A 22,390-nucleotide genomic window follows, 5' to 3' on the forward strand; every position below is an offset into this window, starting at 1 on the left:
ACCCCTGCCCCTGCCCCTTCACCCCTGCCCCTGCCCCTTCACCCCTGCCCCTTCACCCCTGCCCCTGCCCCTTCACCCCTGCCCCTTCACCCCTGCCCCTTCACCCCTGCCCCTCTCCTCGCCCCTGCCCCTCTCCTCGCCCCTGCCCCTCTCCTCGCCCCTGCCCCTCTCCTCGCCCCTGCCCCTGCCCCTCTCCTCGCCCCTGCCCCTGCCCCTCTCCTCGCCCCTGCCCCTCTCCTCGCCCCTGCCCCTGCCCCTCTCCTCGCCCCTGCCCCTGCCCCTCTCCTCGCCCCTGCCCCTGCCCCTCTCCTCGCCCCTGCCCCTGCCCCTCTCCTCGCCCCTGCCCCTGCCCCTCTCCTCGCCCCTGCCCCTGCCCCTCTCCTCGCCCCTGCCCCTGCCCCTCTCCTCGCCCCTGCCCCTCTCCTCGCCCCTGCCCCTGCCCCTCTCCTCGCCCCTGCCCCTGCCCCTCTCCTCGCCCCTGCCCCTGCCCCTCTCCTCGCCCCTGCCCCTCTCCTCGCCCCTGCCCCTCTCCTCGCCCCTGCCCCTCTCCTCGCCCCTGCCCCTCTCCTCGCCCCTGCCCCTCTCCTCGCCCCTGCCCCTCTCCTCGCCCCTGCCCCTCTCCTCGCCCCTGCCCCTGCCCCTCTCCTCGCCCCTGCCCCTTCACCCCTGCCCCTCTCCTCGCCCCTGCCCCTTCACCCCTGCCCCTCTCCTCGCCCCTGCCCCTTCACCCCTGCCCCTCTCCTCGCCCCTGCCCCTTCACCCCGCCCCTCTCCTCGCCCCTGCCCTGCCCCTTCACCCCTGCCCCTCTCCTCGCCCCGCCCCTTCGCCCCTGCCCCTCTCCTCTCCCCTGCACTGCCCCTTCACCCCTGCCCCTCTCCTCACCCTGCCCCTCTCCTCGCCCCTGCCCCTCCTCTCACCCCTGTCCCTCCTCTCACCCCTGTCCCTCCCTGCTGTCACCCAGCACACCTTTCACCACCTTCTGATGTCATTGGGAAGCAGCTCTTAGGAAGTTAGGCAAAGATTCCTGCCCAGAAAGAGGCCAGTTCAGTTTGAGACAGACTTCTGTGGTTTTGTTGCATTTGTTGCTAAGAACAGGATTAGGAATTTGAGAGCTTTAATTTTCTGTCTCCACAGAACCGTGCCCGGAAAAAAAGGCTGAATATTATTATTGTGGCTGAAGGAGCAATTGATACCCAAAATAAACCCATCACCTCTGAGAAAATCAAAGAGGTGAGTGCGTGTAGCTGCTCACTTTCTCTCGGTTTCTGCCTGGAAGCAGGGGAGGCTAGCGTCATGGGCAGGCTTGGTTTAGAACGTTGAATTATTAACTTTTTATCCTTGATATTTAAAACATTTTCATAATGACTCAGAAGTTGGATGGCAGGGGAAACACGCAGCTCCCGCTCCTGGGAGCCCATTCCGCTTACGTCCCCTCTTGCCGAGCCCGTAGAGGTTCCGGGACTCCCCAGCAGACAGGGGGTCAGCTCGAGTGGCCACGCGTGTTCTTTGGATTAGAATATTCCGGCTCTTAAACATGAGCTGCTCTGAGAATGAGGACTGACCACTTGGCAGCCGACCCGGGCTTCTGTTTGCCACAGTGGGAAAAGGCGGCATCTTGCTATTCCCTGTGCCCTCCCATAACCCAGAGCATCAGCTGAGCACATTCTTACTCACAAAGCCGCTGTGTCCTCGTGGCCCTGCCTGGGAACAGGCTTTGGCAGGCTTCGTGCCCTGGGACTTGCTCAGGCCAGTGCCTGCCTGTCTGGAGAGGACTCTGATACCATGGGCTGCGCCCCTGCTGTAGACGGGGCTGCAGGCTGCTGGGGCTGGGGATGGGCTGTGGCTCCAGCAGCCACGGGGCAGAAGACGTCCCCACCTGGCTTTGCAAGTCGGCTTCTTTATTGTGCTTTGTTATGGTCAGTTAAGGAGCAAAGCATATCTCTGGATATGAAAACAGTGATGGACACCTGGGAAAGACATCTGCCAATATTTATAAGTGGTCATCCATAAAGTCCAGGCAAAGATTTTATTTCCCACTTAGCTGTAATTAAATTATAGGACAATGGACCGAGAAGGAACCAAGGAATTTACGTAGCCCAGCCCCACTGTCCTTACAGAGGAATAAGCTGAGTTCCAGAGACAGTCAGTGGCCTCTCCAGATCACCGGGCCGGCGTGCCCATGGGCTGGGGCGAGGGGAGCGCCTTGATTGGGCTGGCTTGTGCTGTTCAAATCACAGCTGAACAAATTTAAGCTGGTTCAAGGAAGATGTTTACATTTTTTGTAAAATATAAGTAATAGTTTAAATGCAAGCTACTAAAACGTTATTTTTTTATTTTTCTTTTTTAAAGCAACGAACATGTTACTTGTATTCATTTTCTAGGTGCGAGCCAAGATCTTGTCTGGTAACAACAGTATTATTTTTAAAACCAAGTTTCAGCTGCCTGTTATATACACTAAACGTTCTGCTAGGAAACAAAATTTAGAAATAACTTTTCCCATTTAGATCTGAAGAAAGAGCGAAAAACCTTTTCCAGTGCCCAGTACCTCCTTCCAGATCTGGGCTGCTGTGTCCGCATCACAGTTCCGCGTCCTAACGAGATGTTTCCTTGCAGCTCGTTGTCACGCAGCTGGGCTATGACACACGTGTGACCATCCTCGGGCACGTGCAGAGAGGAGGGACCCCTTCGGCGTTCGACAGGATCTTGGTGAGTTGGGAAAGGTTGGGCATCTTCACAAGGTCTCTAGGAGGAAGCGTTTCTGGAGAGGCACAGGCACCAGCCGGCCACGGAGGCTGGCAAGGTGCTCCCCGAGAGATGCCCGCGGCCCGGCCCTCATCTTAACGATCCTTGAGACCTTTGGTGTAGACCAGTCTCTAGGCCTGCAGCCATTCAGATGCGGGGAGAGCTCCCTAATGTGGGAAGGCAGTGCTTGGTGTTGGCACAACGTGGACCCCAGAGGGCACAACCCCAGGGCAGAAAGGCTGTGTTTCTAGTGTGAGTTTCTGGAAACTGACTCAGGGCAGCAGGAATCCCAAGTACAAACCCTCAGCTCTTAACACTCCTGCTCTCCATGTGCCCTGACCCTCCCCTCTGTTCCCGTCTTGCCAGTTCTAAAGAAGTGGAAATAGCTTTGCTCTAAAGAGTTGGGCTGGAAGTGGGAGGGGCTGTGAGCACCTGACTGAGGTCATTGGACGTCATGGAAAGATAGGAGGTGACAGGGACAGGGCAGGACGGGAGGCTGCCCCTGACCCACATGGACCTGGTTTCCAGGCCAGCCGCATGGGAGTGGAGGCGGTCATCGCCTTGCTAGAGGCCACCCCAGACACCCCAGCTTGCGTCGTGTCACTGAACGGGAACCACGCCGTGCGCCTGCCGCTGATGGAGTGTGTGCAGATGGTGAGTGGGCAGCCCATGGCCAAGGGCAGGGCGGGGACGGCTGGGACAGACGCTGCTTGTCGGGCCAGGCTGGGCACCTTGGGTGTCTCGTCGGTGCAGGCTGCATTACACGGCCTTTCTGAGAAGGAGGTGAGCTGCCCGTGGGGAGGGAGAAGGCTTGTGTTCTCACCCACACCTGAAGAGCCTGCGCCGTCTTCGCTCTTTGGTTTTCTAAGTTACCATCCATCTGTGTGGCACATAGTCGTAACCTCCCCTGAGGGGTGTCTAGAGCATCGGGATCCTCAGCAGTCGAGGATCCAGGTGGCCCCAGTGCACCAGGTGCTGCAGAAGGACAGAGTGCAGGGAGGCAGCCGAGAGAGAGAGATCCGTGGACAGAGTGCAGGGAGGCGGGCGTGAGAGAGACCCATGGGGCAGAGGGGGCAGGGAGGCAGGGAGGTGGGCGTGAGAGAGATATGCAGGTTGGTATTTCGTAGGGGAAGGTGGGACCTTCCCAAACTTCTCCAGTTACAGCCATTTCCTGTCCTCCTATCCGCAAGGACATTCAGGTCTGTGATGGGACACAGGGATAGCTCTGGTCACCCGAAGATACACCCACCCTTCTTGTGACAGGGAACTGCCTGCCTGCAAATGAACAAAGGGAAAAGCAGTTCCAGCTTTTCAGGCATTGGTTCAGTAGTGGAGGTGGCTGTGGAGTTAGCTGCATTTGAAGTTATTTAATTAATTAATTAATTAATTTAGAGACAGAGTCTCACTGTTGCCCAGGCTAGAGTGCAATGGCGTGATCTTGGCTCACTGCAAGCTCCACCTCCTGGGTTCACGCCATTCTCCTGCCTCAGCCTCCCGAGTAGCTGGGACTACAGGTGCCTGGCTAATTTTTTTTTTTTTTTTTTGTATTTTTAGTAGAGGTGGGGTTTCACCGTGTTAGCCAGGATGGTCTGGATCTCCTGACCTTGTGATCCATCCACCTCGGGCCTCCCAAAATGCTGGGATTACAGGCGTGAGCCACCGCGCCCAGCTGTTGTTTTATTTTTCAGAGTTCATTCATGATTCATGACTCCTGTTTTGTTGCCTCTTAACCCACACAAAAGTCTTGAAGCAATCAAGTCAGGGACTTGTTGAAAGTCACCTTGTAAACATAATTTCCAAAAGCCCAAGGGAGAAAATAGTATTTGTGTGTATGTGTGTGAGTGTGTGTGCAGGCTTGTGTCTCTGTGTGTATGTATGTATATGTGTGTGCATGTGTGTCTCTATATGCATATACATGCAGGTTTATGCATATATTTATGCATGTGTGTGCGTGTTTGTGAGTGAGGTAGTTTGGGTCTGCATGTATGTGTATGTTTATATGCATGAGTATGCATGTTTGTGTGTGGTAGTATGTCTGCATGTATGTGTGCATGTTTTTGTGAGGTAGGTAGTGTGTGTGCATGTTAGTGTGTGTGCATGTGTGTATATGCATATGTGTACATTTGAGTGTGAGGTAGTATGTTTCTGCATGTTAGTGTGTGCATGTATGTTTATATGCATGTGTATGTATGTGTGAGGTAATGTATCTGCATGTGTGTGCATGTAGGCTTATATGCATGTGAGCATGTTTGAGATAGTGTGTGCATGTCTGTGTGCATGTGTTTATATGCATGTGTGTGTATGTGAGGTAGTATGTGTCGGCATGTTTGTGTGTGTGCAGGTATGTTTCTATGCAGATGTGTGCATGTTGGCATGAGTGTGAGGTAGCGTGTGTCTGCATGTTTGTGTGTGCAGGTATGCTTATATGCATATGTGTGCATGTTGGAGTGTGAGGTAGTGTGTGTCTGCACGTTAGTGTGTGCCTGTGTGCATGTGAGAGGCAGTAGGCTTAAAAGGCTCAGAGCACTGAACGACATGCAGTATGTGTATTTTAAGCCTGTCTCGTGTCTCTGCTTGTCTAGAGACGACCGTGGTAGGTGTCACTTGCCCTGACCTTGAAACCACCCTTGTGTGGCTTTGTTTTTAAAGCTGAGGGACCACTACTGTGCACCTGCTGTTTGTCAGGCATCTTCCTGAGGGTCTGACATGCTTGAATAACCTTAGAGATAGCTGGAAGTAGGAGTATTTTTCTCATCTTACAGATGAGGAAATTGAACTTCGGAGGGAGAAAGAACTTGCCCAAGATCCTGACGTTGCCCAGGGCTGCCTGGCGTTCATCAGTCCCAGCCCCGTGTCCCAGGGCCTCCATCCGGGCCCCTCTGCTCCCCCGCCCGCTGTGACCTCGCTCCCATCCCACATCCCCCAGTTAGCTGGTGTGTTTTGTTTTGTTTTTCCCCACCATAATCAAATTGAGAATTCCTTAGAACCATGCCTGAGAGATTTCATTTCCTCTGGCTTTGTTCTCTTGGAGTTAAATCTTCACAGTGTTGTGTCCACAAACAGCAGGCGACACCTTCTCTTTTTCCTCAGAAGCCTCCTGAGCTAAGCAGTCCCAGGGCTCTGACCTCACAGCCGGGCCGTGTGGGGCTGGCTGCCAACCAGCATTAGGACACACTTGGCGGCCGGTCGTCTAGACCATTAACCCTGGGGCTGCCGGCTGCCCGGGTCAGACTGGAGGGGGCTGGTGGGAAGGACCGAGCCAGTCTCTACCTACCCCATCCATGATGCACCAGGTCCTGACACATTCTTTCTTCTTTTCATCATTGTTTTAAAAGACTCAGGATGTGCAGAAGGCGATGGACGAGAGGAGATTTCAAGATGCGGTTCGACTCCGAGGGAGGTGAGGTGCTTTGGAGAAAGCTCTGCCCTGTCAGGAACACACACCCCTCAGGCCTGGCCACTACAAATGTGCTTAGGGGGGTTGTGCTTATTCCATGTCACTGTGAAAAATCGGAAAGTCAGGCAGTACTCACAGCACCGCTTTTGCAGTAGCAGGCCCTGGTGACTGGTTAGAGAGAAATCATTTTCTAAATTTGCCATTGGTCCTTTTTGGTAAGGTGATGGTTGTTATAGGAGCTAATGAGATTAAGGCACAAGGTGACTTGTGGCCCTTTAACAACAAACCAAAACAAAAAAAGGAGTCTCCTTCTGTTGCCTAGGCTAGAGTGCAGTGGTGCCATCTCAGCTCCCTGCAATCTCTGCCTCCCATGTTCAAGCAATTCTCATGCCTCAGCCTCCCGAGTAGCTGCGATTACCAGCTCGTACCAGTGCGTGTCACCACATCCAGCTAATTTTTGTATTTTTAGTACAGACGGGGTTTCACCATGTTGGCCAGGCTGGTCTCAAACTCCTGACCTCAAATGATCCACCCGCCTCAGCCTCCCAAAGTGCTGGGATTACAGGCTTGAGCCACCACACCCAGCTGTGGCTCATGTTTTGCAAGAGAAAGTTATGAAGTGTAGAAGCATGCCCTTTTCTCTTAGTCCATTTCCACCAGACACGGACAGCACCGCGGGTCGCGGCTAAGGGCTCTGCCATGCACATGGAATCCTGGGGCCTCCTCCTTCTGCCCAGATAGTCGGGCAGACACATCGAGTGCTGGCAGATAAGCCGCCTTTTCTCCACATGAGCCCCGAATTGTGTCCGGTATTCTCGACTCTGGTCCAACGACACCCTTTTCCTTTAGGAGCTTTGCGGGCAACCTGAACACCTACAAGCGACTTGCCATCAAGCTGCCGGATGATCAGATCCCAAAGGTAGGTGGCCGGCCTCCCGCGATGCCCCGACCTCTCCTGCGGGCCTCCCCTCGTGGCCTCTGCCTCGCTGAATGAGGCCACCCGTTTTCAGGCCTGGCACGGCATGGGCCACTGCCAAAGTGTGCAGCAAATGGAGCTCACGTGTGCCCGTGACCCAGCGCTCGCCTGCCTTCTGTTTTGCAGACCAATTGCAACGTAGCTGTCATCAACGTGGGGGCACCCGCGGCTGGGATGAACGCAGCCGTACGCTCAGCTGTGCGCGTGGGCATTGCCGACGGCCACAGGATGCTCGCCATCTATGATGGCTTTGACGGCTTCGCCAAGGGCCAGGTGAGTCACCCAGGATGCCGTAGGCAGGCAGACAACCTGGCTCTGAGCACAGTGGACGTGGTGGTGGGGGGGTGCCCTCCATGGCCCTCATACCTTTTCATGCCTCAGTCCGGGATCCTGTGATATTGTGACTGAATGACTACTTATTTAAGGCATTGCTTCTGGAGTAAAATCTCACCCTAAGGTAGGTTTCAGGCCCTCAAATGGAGCCCAGGGTATGATGTGCTTTTGAATTTTCTGAAAAGGTGCTGGGGGATGGCAGTGCCTCTGGGGTCTGATGGCCCTGACATTAGGTGAGAAGGAAGGTGGCGTTGTCTCGGAGGCTGTGGTTGGTTTAAACCAGGCACTGGAGGGAAAGCAGGCGGTGTCTGGTGTGCACAAGCACCCACTGAAATACAAACTTTAGTGAACACAGGTAACACCCCTTGATGTGTGCTGTATCCAGTTGTTCTGTGGGATTGACATGTGTTCACCCATTTAAGCCTCACACTAAATCTAAGATGTTATCCCCATTTTCCTTACAAGAAAACCGAGGCATAGGGATGCCAACTGGGCTGGGTGCACGAGGGAGGACTGGAAACAGGATTCTGAGCTCCTGACCAGGGGTTGAACTTGTGGCTATTTGTTTATCTGATTAGCCAACAAATACCTACTTTGTGAAATTCTTTTTTTTTTTTTTGAGATGAAGTCTCGCTCTGTTGCCCAAGCTGGAGTGCAATGGCACGATCTTGGCCCACTGCAGCCTCTGCCTCCTGGGTTCAAGCGATTCTCCTGCCTCAGCCTCCTGAGTAGCTGAAATTACAGGCACGCACCACCACGCCCAGCTCATTTTTGTATTTTTAGTAGAGATGGGGTTTCATCATGTTGGCCAGGCTGGTCTTGACCTCCTGACCTCAGGTGACCCACCCACCTTGGCCTCCCAAAGTGCTGGGATTACAGGCATGACCCACTGTGCCCAGCCTCCTACTTTGTGGAATTCTTATGCTGAGGAATTAAATGAGTGAGCAAAGCAGACACAACTCTCTGGTTCCGTGGAGACTGCGTTTATAGATGGGGAGAGAGGACAGTGGCTGAGGATCCTCCTGCTCTCTGGATGGTGAGCAGTGCTCAGAGGCATGCCGAGGAGGGCCTGCTGGAGATCCCCCAGACAGCAATGCTGGGGAAGGTGCTCCCAGGCTGCTGGTGGTTCATGGGGCCCTCAGGGGACACTCATCCCAGGCGGAGGGAAAGGATGCTCTGGAGCTGATGCTCACAGGGGCGGGGGCTCCGAGCCCGCACAGGGCAGTGAGGATGGGAACTGCAGGGGCAGGCCGGGCTTGTTTGTGGGCTCTGAGTCTGCTCAGGGCAGTGAGGATGGGAACTGCAGGGGCAGGGCCGGCTTCTTTGTGGGCAGCCTGAGGAGGTTGGCTTTTATGTTATGTGAGATTCGAAGGTCCTGAGCAGGGACTGGCCCACACCAAGAGCTTTCTAAAGGGACCCTCTGCTGTTCACCAAGGCAGAGGCAGGAGGCAGGGCTCCCAGCCGGGACTTTGCAGTCACCTAGCAAGAGATGGTGGGTCCAGACTGGCTACTGTGCAGATGGCGAGAAACCTCCAAGGGTCTGGAGGTATGGAGGGCACGGAGGGCAGATGGGGTTTGCTTGCTAAGTACACGCAGGCGTAAACAGAGGAGGCAAGGATCACTCCACTCCTGGCCTGAGCACATGGAAAGGGTACAGTTGCAATTTATGAGGACTAGGAAGCCCTGAGACACACTTCTTACAGGTAGGATGAGGAGCGGAGACTCATGAGGCCAGGGTGAAAGTGTGTGTCCCACGGCCGAGGACAGGACTGGGGATGCCGGGGTGAAAGTGTGTGTCCCATGGCGGAGGACAGGACTGGGGATGCCGGGGTGAAAGTGTGTGTCCCACGGCGGAGGACAGGACTGGGGATGCCGGGGTGAAAGTGTGTGTCCCACGGCCGAGGACAGGACTGGGGATGCCGGGGTGAAAGTGTGTGTCCCACGGCCGAGGACAGGACTGGGGATGCCGGGGTGAAAGTGTGTGTCCCACGGCCGAGGACAGGACTGGGGATGCCGGGGTGAAAGTGTGTGTCCCACGGCGGAGGACAGGACTGGGGATGCCGGGGTGAAAGTGTGTGTCCCACGGCGGAGGACAGGACTGGGGATGCCGGGGTGAAAGTGTGTGTCCCACGGCCGAGGACAGGACTGGGGATGCCGGGGTGAAAGTGTGTGTCCCACGGCGGAGGACAGGACTGGGGATGCCGGGGTGAAAGTGTGTGTCCCACGGCCGAGGACAGGACTGGGGATGCCGGGGTGAAAGTGTGTGTCCCACGGCGGAGGACAGGACTGGGGATGCTGGGGTGAAAGTGTGTGTCCCACGGCGGAGGACAGGACTGGGGATGCTGGGGTGAAAGTGTGTGTCCCACGGCGGAGGACAGGACTGGGGATGCCGGGGTGAAGGTGTGTGTCCCGCAGTGGAGGACAGGACTGGGGATGCCGGGGTGAAGGTGTGTGTCCCGCCGTGGAGGACAGGACTGGGGATGCTGGAGTGAAGGTGTGTGTCCCGCAGCTGAGAACAGGACTGGGGATGCCGGGGTGAAGGTGTGTGTCCCGCGGTGGAGGACAGGACTGGGGATGCCGGGATGAAGGTGTGTGTCCCGCGGTGGAGGACAGGACTGGGGATGCCGGGGTGAAAGTGTGTGTCCCACGGCTGAGGACAGGACTGGGGATGCCTAGGTGAAGGTGTGTGTCCCGCAGCTGAGAACAGGACTGGGGATGCCGGGGTGAAGGTGTGTGTCCCGCGGTGGAGGACAGGACTGGGGATGCCGGGGTGAAAGTGTGTGTCCCATGGCGGAGGACAGGACTGGGGATGCCGGGGTGAAAGTGTGTGTCCCACGGCTGAGGACAGGACAGGACTGGGGATGCCTAGGTGAAGGTGTGTGTCCCATGGCTGAGAACAGGACTGGGGATGCCTAGGTGAAGGTGTGTGTCCCGCGGTGGAGGACAGGACTGGGGATGCTGGGGTGAAGGTGTGTGTCCCGCGGTGGAGGACAGGACTGGGGATGCCGGGGTGAAGGTGTGTGTCCCGCGGTGGAGGACAGGACTGGGGATGCCGGGGTGAAGGTGTGTGTCCCACAGCTGAGGACAGGACTGGGGATGCCTAGGTGAAGGTGTGTGTCCCACGGCTGAGGACAGGACTGGGGATGCCAGGGTGAAGGTGTGTGTCCCACGGCTGAGGACAGGACTGGGGATGCCGGGGTGAAGGTGTGTGTCCCACGGCTGAGGACAGGACTGGGGATGCCGGGGTGAAGGTGTGTGTCCCACGGCTGAGGACAGGACTGGGGATGCCGGGGTGAAGGTGTGTGTCCCACGGCTGAGGACAGGACTGGGGATGCCTAGGTGAAGGTGTGTGTCCCACAGCTGAGGACAGGACTGGGGATGCCGGGGTGAAAGTGTGTGTCCCTCAGCTGATTACAGGACTGGGGATGCTGGGGTGAAGGTGTGTGTCCCACAGCTGAGGATAGGATTGGGGATACCAGGGTGAAGTTGTGTGTCCCACGGCCGAGGACAGGACTGGGGATGCCGGAGTGAAAGTGTGTGTCCCACGGTGGAGGACAGGACTGGGGATGCGGGGGTGAAGGTGTGTGTCCCGCGGTGGAGGGCAGGACTGGGGATGCCAGGGTGAAGGTGTGTGTCCCGCAGCTGAGGACAGGACTGGGGATGCCGGGGTGAAGGTGTGTGTCCCGCAGAGGACAGGACTGGGGATGCCGGGGTGAAGGTGTGTGTCCCGCCGCGGAGGACAGGACTGGGGATGCCGGGGTGAAGGTGTGTGTCTCGCGGCGGAGGGCAGGACTGGGGATGCCGGGGTGAAGGTGTGTGTCCCGCGGCGGAGGGCAGGACTGGGGATGCTGGGGTGAAGGTGTGTGTCCCATGGCTGAGGACAGGACTGGGGATGCTGGGGTGAAGGTTTGTGTCCCGCGGCCAAGAATGTGCAGTAAGCCGCTGTGTCCCGGCATCTTCAGGAGGGTTTGGCTCAGCTCGTGGGTTTAGGAGTCTTCACCGTCCCCACGTAGTTAAAGGTGCAGAACTCACAGAGCTTCCCTGAGGGCCTGAGTGCAGGCAGGAGAGAGAAGAAGGTCCAGGACTGAGTCCTCAGGGTGCCATTGTTAAGAGTAGGGTGGGAAGAGGAAACCCCAGCCCAGGAGACTGAGGAGTGGCAGAGAGGTGGGGTGGAGATGCCCTGTGGCATCCCTGGGAACACAGATGATCCACCTTCTACCACCGCTGGCCCCCTTTCTGTGTTGGCCCATCCACCCGCATCTCAGCAGCAGGAACCGGATTAGGAACCGTTCTGTCCTGGGTGGATCTTGCTTTCCCCGTCTTTCTTGTTCAGACTTGTGAAGATTAATTGGCTTAAAACTGGTATTTGCTTTATTTAAAAAATATTGCCTTCAAAACTGATTTATGTGGGGAAAAAAAGCCTGATTTATATGGTTCTGTCAAATATATATATATACATACACACCTTGTACAGTATTTACCTTTTGATGTAGAATGATCTTTTTTCTAATGTAATTTACCTGGAGATCCCCCTGCAGCATGGCAGTGTGTCCACCACATCCGTGAACTTACCCAGAATCTTGTGACCGGAAGCTGTGGAGCTGGGGTTCGAGCCCCACGGGTTCTCCTCCCGCAGTCCTGCCGTCCTCGCAGTGGCATCCTCTTTCTGCGATTACCTTAGTTTGCTTAGTAATCTGTTTTCCTTTTTTCTCCCTAGTTTGTAAGAAAAGAAATTTTCCCTTAATCTTTTACCAACTTAGAAACCATCATGTTACTTTTCTTTTAGTTGCCGGTGGCGGGATACGGGGAGCTGACGTATCTCACACGTGGCTCAGGATGAGACGCAGAGGCCCCGACAGGCAGGGAGAACGCAGCCCCTCTGCTGCTCTTCATGAGTTGTTAACCTTGGACTTCTGCTTCTCACCTTGATTCATCCGGGCATCGTGATAAATGCTGTCTCATACACCTCTCAAATCTTTACCGGAATGCAGCTTGTTGAAAAGTACAGAAAGCTATTTTTAGCACTTTGTAACTTGCCTTTCATTGTTCACTTTAGCTGTTTCGTTCTGTGTTTGCACATTAGATCAAAGAAATCGGCTGGACAGATGTCGGGGGCTGGACCGGCCAAGGAGGCTCCATTCTTGGGACAAAACGGTAACTTCCAAATCTCAACTCTATGACCTGCTTTTAAGGAAGAAGGAAGAGCCGTGTTCTGGGAGAGAATCACTGGGTGCCGACGCCAGTTGGATTCCTGGAAAGGCGTCCCTAAGGGAGGGGTGCAGGCAGTTACTGGTCCTCCCTCCAGTGGAACTGCCCGTGTTCCAGGGAGCTGGGGATGCGTCCCAGGGCGTAAGAGAGATGAGGAGGTAACTTGTGAATGCCTTCCTCTAATTCATATTTCCATTCATTTGAAAAGCCAGCTGGCGAGCCTAAAGCCTCCACTTGGAGGTCATAAAGATGAGTGGTGTCACGGAGCCGTGGAGACGGCACTCTAAGCAAACCCTAAAGCAGCCTGGATAATAGCAGGTAGCATTGGTGGGAAGCGTAGCCCTGAGCAGCTGTGACTCGAGGCTCAGATTTCCACAGCCAAGGAAAGGACCCAAGGAATTCTAGTCTAAAAATCTCTTTTTCAGACCTACAGTAAGCCTCGCGTCCCTGCATCGCTGGGGACAATGGGATTTCCTAATGTAGATGAAGCCTGAGTAATTCTCACCTTTGATCATGTCAGGGGTGCGAATATTAATCTCTGTCATCACTACACATTACAATTTCATATGGAAGGAAGGTAGTTTTTGGCAAATATAATAAATGATGGATTCCATGTAATTCCGGCTTATTGTTCCAAGGGAGTTAGCTGCACCCTTTGCTTTGCTTTGCTTTACAGCCAGGACCCTGGTACTCCCAGCCACTGGTGGGAGCCTCAGAACTGGGTTAGCTCTACAGCTGCCTCCCGGCTGTTCTCATGAGCTCTGTGTGTGGGTGCCCTGGACAGTAAAGCTCTAGGTAGAGGCAGATGCATCCCTCGGTGTGCGTTCTGGGGCTGAGGACTGTCTGCTGACACCCCGGGCACAGGTGCTTGATAGGGCCAGGGTGTTGCTCTCGAACGTAGAGAGGACTCGCTGGCTGTTGTGGGCTGGTCCTGAAGAGGCTTAAGAAACCTCACCTTAGGGGCCAGCACAGGTTTGCACTTAGCTGCATTCACTTGTCTGCTCTGATTGCCTGGCCTGAACGTTTTTGCCCTACGGTGTCTTATAAATCTACCAAGAGTACAAGTACTTCACTTCTTCCAATCAACATGAAACCTTTGGGTGGGCTTGGGATGGGAGCCAGGGAGGGGCACAGTCTGGTGTTGCACTTGTTAGCCCTGTCATGTGACATTGGTGAGAGCACGGGGGAGGGAGAGCAGGTATGAGCAGATGGGATTTTAAATGAGATCAATAGTGGATAATGCATATGTAAGTTATTTGGAAACTGGAAATTTCCATTTAAACAATTATTGGGCACGGCGGCTCACACCTGTAACCCCAGCACTCTGGTAGGCTGAGGCAGGTGGATCAGGAGGTCAAGAGATGGAGACCATCCTGGCCAACATGGTGAAACGCTGTCTCTACTAAAAATGTAAAAAATTAGCCGGGCGTGGTGGCGGGCGCCTGTAGTCCCAGCTACTCGGGAGGCTGAGGCACGAGAATCACTTGAACCCGGGAGGCGGAGCTTGCAGTGAGCTGAGATTATGCCACTGCACTCCAGCCTGGTAACAAAGTGAGACTCCATCTTGAAAAAAAAAATTGTTATTAATTATAACTTCTTAATTTTATTTTTTCTAATGGGGCAGTAGAGTTCTTTTTAGGTCAAGGTATGAGCTGAAATGCTTTATTCCATTTTCTCATGAAAACACTGTTTTGAGATGAGATTCCTGGTCATTCTGCCATCTGCCAGCCACGACGGCATGAGTGAAAAGGCAAACGTTTACCGCTCCTTAAAACCACAGACTGGGGAAGGCGGCCGGGTGGGGACCGGCGTGGTTTCTCGGGGATTCCCGGCGTGGCGTCCCGCGGACCGTGTGGAGTTTGGGGTGTCTGACATCGTTCTCCATGTGGCTGTTTTCAGCGTTCTCCCGGGGAAGTACTTGGAAGAGATCGCCACACAGATGCGCACACACAGCATCAACGCGCTGCTGATCATCGGTGGATTCGAGGTACGTTACCGTTTCTCTCTTGCCGGTCTTGCCAGTGTGAGCCGCGCCCTGTGTTGGCTAAACATTAAGTTACTTGTTGGCTACTGGCCACGATCCGAGATGATAGGTTCCCAGACCCAGCGGCCACTGGAGAATTGTAGAACAGCAGAATAGCAGGTGGTAAGACGTGGCCTACGAGTGGCCCAGTTCCAGTAAAGCAACTTAACCGAGAAGCAAAAGCTTGACTCCTTAACCGGGCCTCACCTATTCAGTGAGCTCTTCTATTTCAGGTCTGTGGAAGTAATTCTATCTCTTGAGTCCAGAGTCCAGTGGCTACTTAGAGACTAAGGTAGTTATACCTAGAATTTTGTTTAAAATCACATATTGGACTGTAGACCCTAATATTTTTTCTATTCATGAAGATTAGTCCCATGGTAACCTTTCCATTTACTTTTAGAAAAAGTAAAAACTGGCCGGGCGCAGTGGCTCACGCCTGTAATCCCAGCACTTTGGGAGGCCGAGGCAGGCAGATCACCTGAGGTCAGGAGTTCAAGACCAGCCTGACCAACATGGTGAAACCCCCGTCTCTACTAAGAATACAAAAATTAGCCGGGCATGGTGGCGGGCGCCTGTAGTCCCAGCTACCTGGGAGGCTGAGGCAGGAGAATCGCTTGAACCCGGGAGGCAGAGGTTGCAGTGAGACGAGATTGCGCCACCGCACTCCAGCCTGGGCCACAAAGCGAGACTTCGTCTCAAAAAACAAAAACAAAAACAAAGAACCTCAGAAATGAGACTCTTACCCATGAGAGGTTTAGTCATCTAACTGATCATGTCTGTCCTGCGCCCTTTGTGCTTAGAACCTGCCGATCCTTGTCTGTGGTCTGTGGTCTTAAGGTCTGTGTGTTGATCTCGTAGTGTTTTCGTGACGCCCCAGTGTGCTCCCTGCGTGCTGCGGTGGAGGTGGCTCTCCCAGTCTCTCCCAGTGAGACCCCCTCCTCCCCAGCTTCCCTCTCGCCCCACAACTCCCACGCTTGTCTGACAGGCCTACCTGGGACTCCTGGAGCTGTCAGCCGCCCGGGAGAAGCACGAGGAGTTCTGTGTCCCCATGGTCATGGTTCCCGCTACTGTGTCCAACAATGTGCCGGGTTCCGATTTCAGCATCGGGGCAGACACGGCCCTGAACACTATCACCGACGTAAGTCCGTGCGCGCCCCGCCAGGCGGACGCCGGCCGACGCTAACCCCAGGGCCCCGGCCCTTTTTATCTACCAGTGCGCTAGAAACAGCCTTGTACGAATACCCTGAATGAGAGCTTCTCGTTCTTTTTTTCCCCCAGAAAAGTATGTTTTAAGACTCTGAAAATGTTTGATCTCACTCCCAGAAAGTTTTACCACGTCTTCTTCTGTGTGGCCACCAGGGGGACGTAGTGTGGCCGAGACTCCAGGAGTCCCCGTGAGCACCTGAGGCGCTGAGGAGGGCTGGGTCGCAGTCTCCCGTGATTGCACCAGCATTAAAAATCGCTTTTTTTTTTTTTTTTTTTTTTGTGCTGAGCCTAAATTTTCTTTGAGCCTCCAATACCCATTATGATGAACCCCTGCCTTGATGCTGAGGGTAGAAATTGAACCGAATATTTTATAATTTTATTCATTGCCCTGAATGCACCATTGCATTTGTTATCTCTGTGGTCTTGGCTGTTGACCTCGTTTTCCCCTTTGTAAACTGGGGATGTTAAATTACGTCTAAGGCAATAATTGGTGCTACCTTAGTTTTTTTGCCAAGAGACAATAATAAAACATAGAAATATATTCTTCTTTTTTTCTTTGTGGGACGGGGTCTTACTCTGTCACCCAGGCTTGAGTGCGGTGGTGTGATCTCAGCTCACTGCAGCCTCGACCTCCCGGGCTCAGGTGATCCTCTCACCTCAGCCTCCCGAGTACTTGGGACCACAGGCATGTGCCACCATTCCCGGCTAAAAGAAATATACACCTATTCCCATGTTTATGTGTCACGCTTGGTAATTGACGTGGGAGTTTGAAGATCTGTACCTAACACAGAAAGCATTTCATTTTTTTAAAATTTGATGTCTAAAAGTTTTTAGTAATTCTCAAGTTTTAATTTTTCTTGTGAGACTTGGTTCTCATGAATATTTTTCAAAGATATTTTTTCTTGTAAACCCTTGGCATGAAACTTATTTCTAGCACTGGTAAATAAAAAAACAAGCTTTTAACATACAGCTCATATGGTAAGTAATGCTTAGCACTCGTTTCTTGCTTTTCTGAGCGTTTTAAACTTTCTTCACTTTCTTTGCGAAGGAAACCTGCCCAGGTTTTCCTGTGTTCACTGGCTTTGGGGGCAACTTTCACCTTATTTTTGGCAGTTGCTAATCTCTGACCTAGACGTTGCTTCTGTTCTCCTGGTGGTGGGTGTCACGGCTTTGCTGCTGCAGGGCTGGCCCGGCTCTGGGCCGACCTTCGCGCTGTGAATGTGAAGATGAGCATCTTTCACAGACTGGATTCCGTCATTGCTTTCACTGCTCTTTCGCCTGCTTTAGCTAGATTTTTGGGTCTGTGAAAGTTGGGTGTGCAATGAGAGGGACTGAAGCTTCTTTTTTCCCTAATTGTTACCTAATTGGAACTCGCCCAGAGGGAACGGGTGGAGAATTTGAGAGCGGTCACTGCAGTTAGCTGAGCATCTGAAGATGTGGGACAAAGCTGGCGTTGATCTCCCTGTGACTGTTCTTATTTTCAAGTTTCCACACAAAGCATAGATCCTTGTGGTATGTGATGTGCACTTTCAGGCATGAAGAAAATCTCTCTTTTTAATTCCAGGGTCCTCTGCTATAAATAACTTTTTTTTTTTCAGATTGTAAATATGTAACAAATGCATAGGGTCAAATTTATGAAAACCAAAATACGTGGGGCAAAAACACCCCACAAATGATCATTTCCACCCGCCTTTACTTCCCTTGGAGGGATTGTGTGATTTATTATGCGATTGTTTTAAATGCAGTTTTTCATTCATTCGAGTTTCTCGAAGCTAGGTTAAACAATTTCTTTTTCTTTTTTCTCTTTTTTTTTGGAGACAGGGCCTCACTCTGTTTCCCAGGCTGGAATGCAGTGCTGCAATCGCTATTCACTGCAGCCTCGACCTCCCAGGCTTAGGTGATCCTCCCACCTCAGCCTCCTGAGTAGCTGGGACTACAGGTGGGTGCCACCGTGCCCAGCTAATTTTTTGTATTTCTATAGAGACGGGGTCTCCCTGTGTTGCCCAGGCTGGTCTCAAAACGTCTGGGCTCAAGCAATCCCCCTGTCTTAGGCTCTCAAAGCACAGGGGTTACAGGGATGAGCCACCGCGCCGGGCCTGAAGTTAACTGATTACAATGTCTGAGAAAGAACTGGAGCGTGTAGTTAGTTGAGCCTCCCGTTGGCCAGGTACAGCCACATTGGTAAGTGCATGTGTGTGTCCTTGTTGCCCTTCTGATCCTGAGCTCCAAGGAACAAGGCTGTCTTGGGAGTGCGGTGGTTCTAGTCTCGTGATGGGTGAGTGGCGCCGTCTGACCGAGGTCACCCTGGCGAATGCTGTGGCTGCTCGGGAGCTGGGGCAGAGAAGAGAAAGCCGCTGAGGGTCCCTCTGTGGACCCTGAAGGGAGAGGGACCGATATGTGAACATGGCAGCTGTTTTCTCCAGAGCCCTGTTTACTGACGGCCGAACAGTGTGAATCCTGAGAAGGTTTGGATTTGGGTCTGAACTGGGCTCGTCTGGCCATAGAAGAACATAAGCTGGTGGCGTCCTCAGGAAATCAGGGTGTGAGGCAACTGGACGTGGATGGCTCCGGGTTCCCCCGGCCACTGTCCTGAAGCCGCCGGAGGCTGAGGACGCATGGGAGTGAGCGTCTCTTCCCTGTCCGGCCACACCCTCTGTGACTGGTGACTCATGGCGTGGCCCTGGGCAGCATTTAGGTTTGCGGTCTGTAGATGGCTCCAGTATACCGGCTTCTATTGTTCAGAAAATTTGGTGATTCTCATGGGGGCAGGGGTGGTGATTTTGCCCCAGGGGATGTTTGCAACGTCCAGGGAGGTTTCTGGTTAGCACTGGGAAAAGGGATGCTCCCAGCATCTGGGGCTGGAGACAAGGGACACTGCGGAACGTCCCTCAGAGCACAGGGTGGGCTCCATAATAGGAGTCTGGCTCAGGACGTCACCGTGTTGTGCTTCGGAAGCCCTGGGTGGGGCTGATGTGGTGAAGCCTCATCTTCTTTGGACACGTGCGTCCTCGTCCCCTCTCATGATTTCCTTCTTGCCAGCATTGATGCTTAGCCCCTCAGAATCTATGCGGTGCTGGTGAGTGGTCCTCCGGGCAGAGCAGAAGGAATGAAATACCTCAGGGCCGGTGTGACACGTTCTCAGGATACGGCTGCAGGGAGTTTCGGGCGGACGCTTTCATTCCTTAGCGCTGGCCCATTACTCCGTCCTGTAAGCTCGATCAGGTCACATCAGAAGCACAGTAAGCTGCTGCCACGCTGCCGTCAGCTGCCGTGAAGGTGGCAGTGACCACAGCCTCGTGACTGATTCACAGCCTGGCTGTGCTTGGTCTTGAGAATTTTATGTTTTGCTGGGCAGGGTCTCCCCCGTATTGAAGCTTCCCTTCCCTTTTTTGGAGACTGAAGGAAGGAAAAGAGGAGTGATAGGGAAGAGGGGAGAGAGGATTTGCAGCATTGTGGCTGTCCCCACAGATTTCAATGTGGAGTTAAGGTGCCGAGACCCCCACCTGCCCTCCTGTGTGCCTCAGACCCCTCCTGGTCTCAGGTCACCCACACTGCCTGGCTTCCAGCGAGGGCTTCTCGGAGAAACAGCCAGCTCCCCGCAGCCAGTCTTGGTCAGTCCTGAGCTCGGGTATTCCACAGTAAAGTGAGCAACATCACCTGTCTGAAAAGCATAAGGAGCCTCCCACGTGGCGGTGCTGAGGGGCCACATCCTGGGCACCAGGCCAGCCAGTGCCCCGACATGAGTGTTGCTGGCTGGGAAGCAGCTGGCATTTGGATTGAAGTCCTGCAAAAACTGCCATGGCCAGAGCCTGCCAGGCAGAGCCTGCACAGAGCGGCCTAAGAGCTGGGCACGTGCTGGGCCTGGGTGGACGTGGAGGCCGTGCCATGGGGCGCGGGGGACCCTGCTCACAGCTCACCTTGTGGTCACCCAGCACTGACCCTGCTCACAGCTCGCCTTGTGGTCACCCAGCACTGACCCACCCGCCCCACCCTCCTATCCACCGTGCTGTGAACTCACCTGCCACGGGTCTACACCCACTGTCCGAAGCCCTCGGCCCACACGGGCTCCAGGCCTTGGGATGCTTTGCGTTGCCCCAGGGCTGCAGAGCCCAGATCACTCACTGTGCGACTCTCCCAGGGAGGTGTGGGCGCTGCCCTGTGTCCCACCAGTAGCATTTCTGCAGCAGATGTGGGGATATTGACAGTAAGACAGACATGTCCAAGACCATAAACAGTTGGTTTTGCCACCACGTGGATGTCAAAAACACCTTGCTGTGTGGGGCCACTTGGAGGTGGGAACAGTGGGCGTGCGGACCTGTCCTGCTGTGACTTTGGTTAACACCCTGAGGTGGAGTCTGAAAAACCCCGGTGTACACGGGCTCAAGAACCGCTCCCCTTTCTGATACCGGAGCGCATTTCCCAGTGGAACCCCAGAGCAGCAACTCAGGTTCTTGCTCGCCTGTGCGGCTTTGTGTGCGGCTTGCCGAGGGCAGAAACGGCAGCTTCCGCCCAGAGAGCAGAGATGTGGCGTGGGGCTGAGTGTGGCCCACCGGTAATCCAGCTGCATGCCCCCTTCCCTGCCTGCACCTGGGCGCCGCCTCTGCACGATGAAGGCGGGCACTTGGTGTGGTCCTCACAGCCGTGTGCCCCATCCCACTGATCCTTGCCTGCCTGCAGAAAGCTACAGGATCGGCTTTGCCTTTAAGTGTCCTGACTGCCCTGGCCTCCCTTACCCACCATGACATGCCGAGAGCTGAGCTGTCTCACTCGTGACTAACTCGCCGTTGCCTGCAACCTGCTCCGTTGCCTGCCTCGCACCCACCCCGCTGTGCTGCCTGCAGGCGCCCCCTTTCATGAGGACCTGGGCTATGCCCAGGCGGCCCCCTGTGTCGCCGAGGCCTGTCCTGCTCTCGCACGGCCTCCAGAGCTCCCCTCGGCCCCTTGACCCGCATGAACCGGCTTCCCCTGGGGACTCAGTCCCCTCCTGTCCCTTCCTGGACCTCAGCACAGGCCCTGGGGCTGGCAGGTGAGCACCCGGCACCCCCGCTAACCGCTTGGCCCTGCTGCTTCAGGCTTACAAGAGTGCGTGCGACATGGCCGAGGCACGAGGCCGCCACCAGGAGCTTTGCATCCCCCTGTGTGTGGTGCCGGCCACGATTAGCAACAATGTCCCAGGCACAGAAATAAGCCTGGGCTCCGACACTGGCCTGAATGCTGTCGTTGAGGTAAGAGAACCCTGTTTCCTCCCGTTGCTTCCCTTCATTTATTTTAGCAACTTGTTTCTTCTGTGCTAAGGATGAGCCGGATTTATTCTTCTTTTCCCCCCTTTGTTAGCTTGGCTTTATGTCACACTGGCCAGAACAGGGTAAAATTTTTTTAGCTTCTCTGCCTTAGGGAGAGCCTGTCTTTATTGATTAACAGTGAGATGATATATCCAGTCCTTGGGATCGTGTTTCTATCCCACCTAGACTAGGGGAGCCGCAGGCACCATTTCTCTGGAGGTTGCCTCTCCTGCCCACGCTGAGTAGTGAGGCTGCAGGGCCAGCTGTAGGAGCCTGCAGGAAGGGGTGTAAATGCCCGGTAAGTACGAGCTCCAGGACAGCCGTACCCACTGGGGGCTGCTGCCTGGAAAACAGCCTTCCTGGTGAGACAAGAGGCTCTTTAGAGAGCCGAAGTCACGCCCTCCTGGGCAGGCGGTTTCACCAACATGTGCCTTGGGAGGGGTGGATTCTGCCAGTCGTGGGTGTGGTGCTGACACCCGCATGGTGGCCCCTCCGGTCCCTGATACTCTGACCCACCTCTATGGTCATAAGCTGGACATGAGGACCTATGGTAGTTCCACAGGCCTTTGCTGCAGAGAGGGTCCTCACTCAGCTGCAGACAGGACGGTGGCCACCGTGGCATGTAGGGTCACGTCCGTGACTTGGCCACCTGGTGCGAGGGACCCACAGCAAAGCACAGCTGCTGGCTGGAGTCAGCCTGCATCGCGTGCAGGGACAGCAGCCACTGGCCTTTACCTTACATCTTGACATCCAAGCCAGCTCCGGAGTTTGCAGTGAAAACTCCCAGCCCTGCTGGAGACTCCTTAGTTCAGCTTAGCACACAACCTCGGAAAACAGCAGTTCTATTCCGGGTACTTCCTTCAGAGCTGAGTTACAGTGCAGGGAAGGGAGCACAGAGGAGTCACGAGGTCGGCTGCAGCTTCCTGTGCGTCCGAGCCTCAGCCTCCCACTCGAGCTGAGGGGCGTGTCCTGGCCGTCTCTCTCCTGGGCTTCTCCCTGTGTTCCCCAGTGCTGTGGTGGTCTTGCAGAGGCTGGCCCCGGCTCATTCCCAGGACTTCCTTGGGCCCCGCATGTGACCCCTGTTGGGTGAATGCCATTAGGGTCCGGCCATCGCTGGCTTCACTCTCCTTTAGCACCTTGTAGATGTCCATGCACACTTCCACCCTCGTGCCCCACATGCGACGCAGCCCTACCCTGGCCAGCAGCTGTGCTTTGCTGCGGGT

The 22,390-nt window shown here is 54.7% G+C and overlaps 1 protein-coding gene across 6 annotated transcripts in view; it reads left to right on the top strand.

Annotated features, from left to right (window-relative positions):
- The window catches only part of PFKP (phosphofructokinase, platelet), a 71,747-nt gene that overhangs the window by 39,090 nt on the left and 10,267 nt on the right, over positions 1-22,390 (top strand). For 3 of the 6 annotated variants that reach the window (XM_016962555.4, XM_063781300.1, XM_054660653.2), the window contains 9 exons: positions 1,135-1,230; positions 2,614-2,706; positions 3,271-3,396; positions 6,078-6,142; positions 6,989-7,058; positions 7,242-7,388; positions 12,532-12,602; positions 14,556-14,643; positions 15,665-15,817. In XM_016962555.4, the coding sequence (XP_016818044.1) occupies positions 1,135-1,230; positions 2,614-2,706; positions 3,271-3,396; positions 6,078-6,142; positions 6,989-7,058; positions 7,242-7,388; positions 12,532-12,602; positions 14,556-14,643; positions 15,665-15,817 (909 nt within the window). Of the gene's footprint in view, positions 1-1,134; positions 1,231-2,613; positions 2,707-3,270; positions 3,397-6,077; positions 6,143-6,988; positions 7,059-7,241; positions 7,389-12,531; positions 12,603-14,555; positions 14,644-15,664; positions 15,818-20,957; positions 21,111-22,390 lie in introns of all 6 variants that reach the window. The other 3 variants (XM_016962554.3, XM_063781301.1, XM_054660656.2) reach the window with 2 other exon arrangements.

This window comes from Pan troglodytes, chromosome 8, assembly GCF_028858775.2.
Source record: "Pan troglodytes isolate AG18354 chromosome 8, NHGRI_mPanTro3-v2.0_pri, whole genome shotgun sequence".
NCBI classification, from domain to species: domain Eukaryota; kingdom Metazoa; phylum Chordata; class Mammalia; order Primates; family Hominidae; genus Pan; species Pan troglodytes.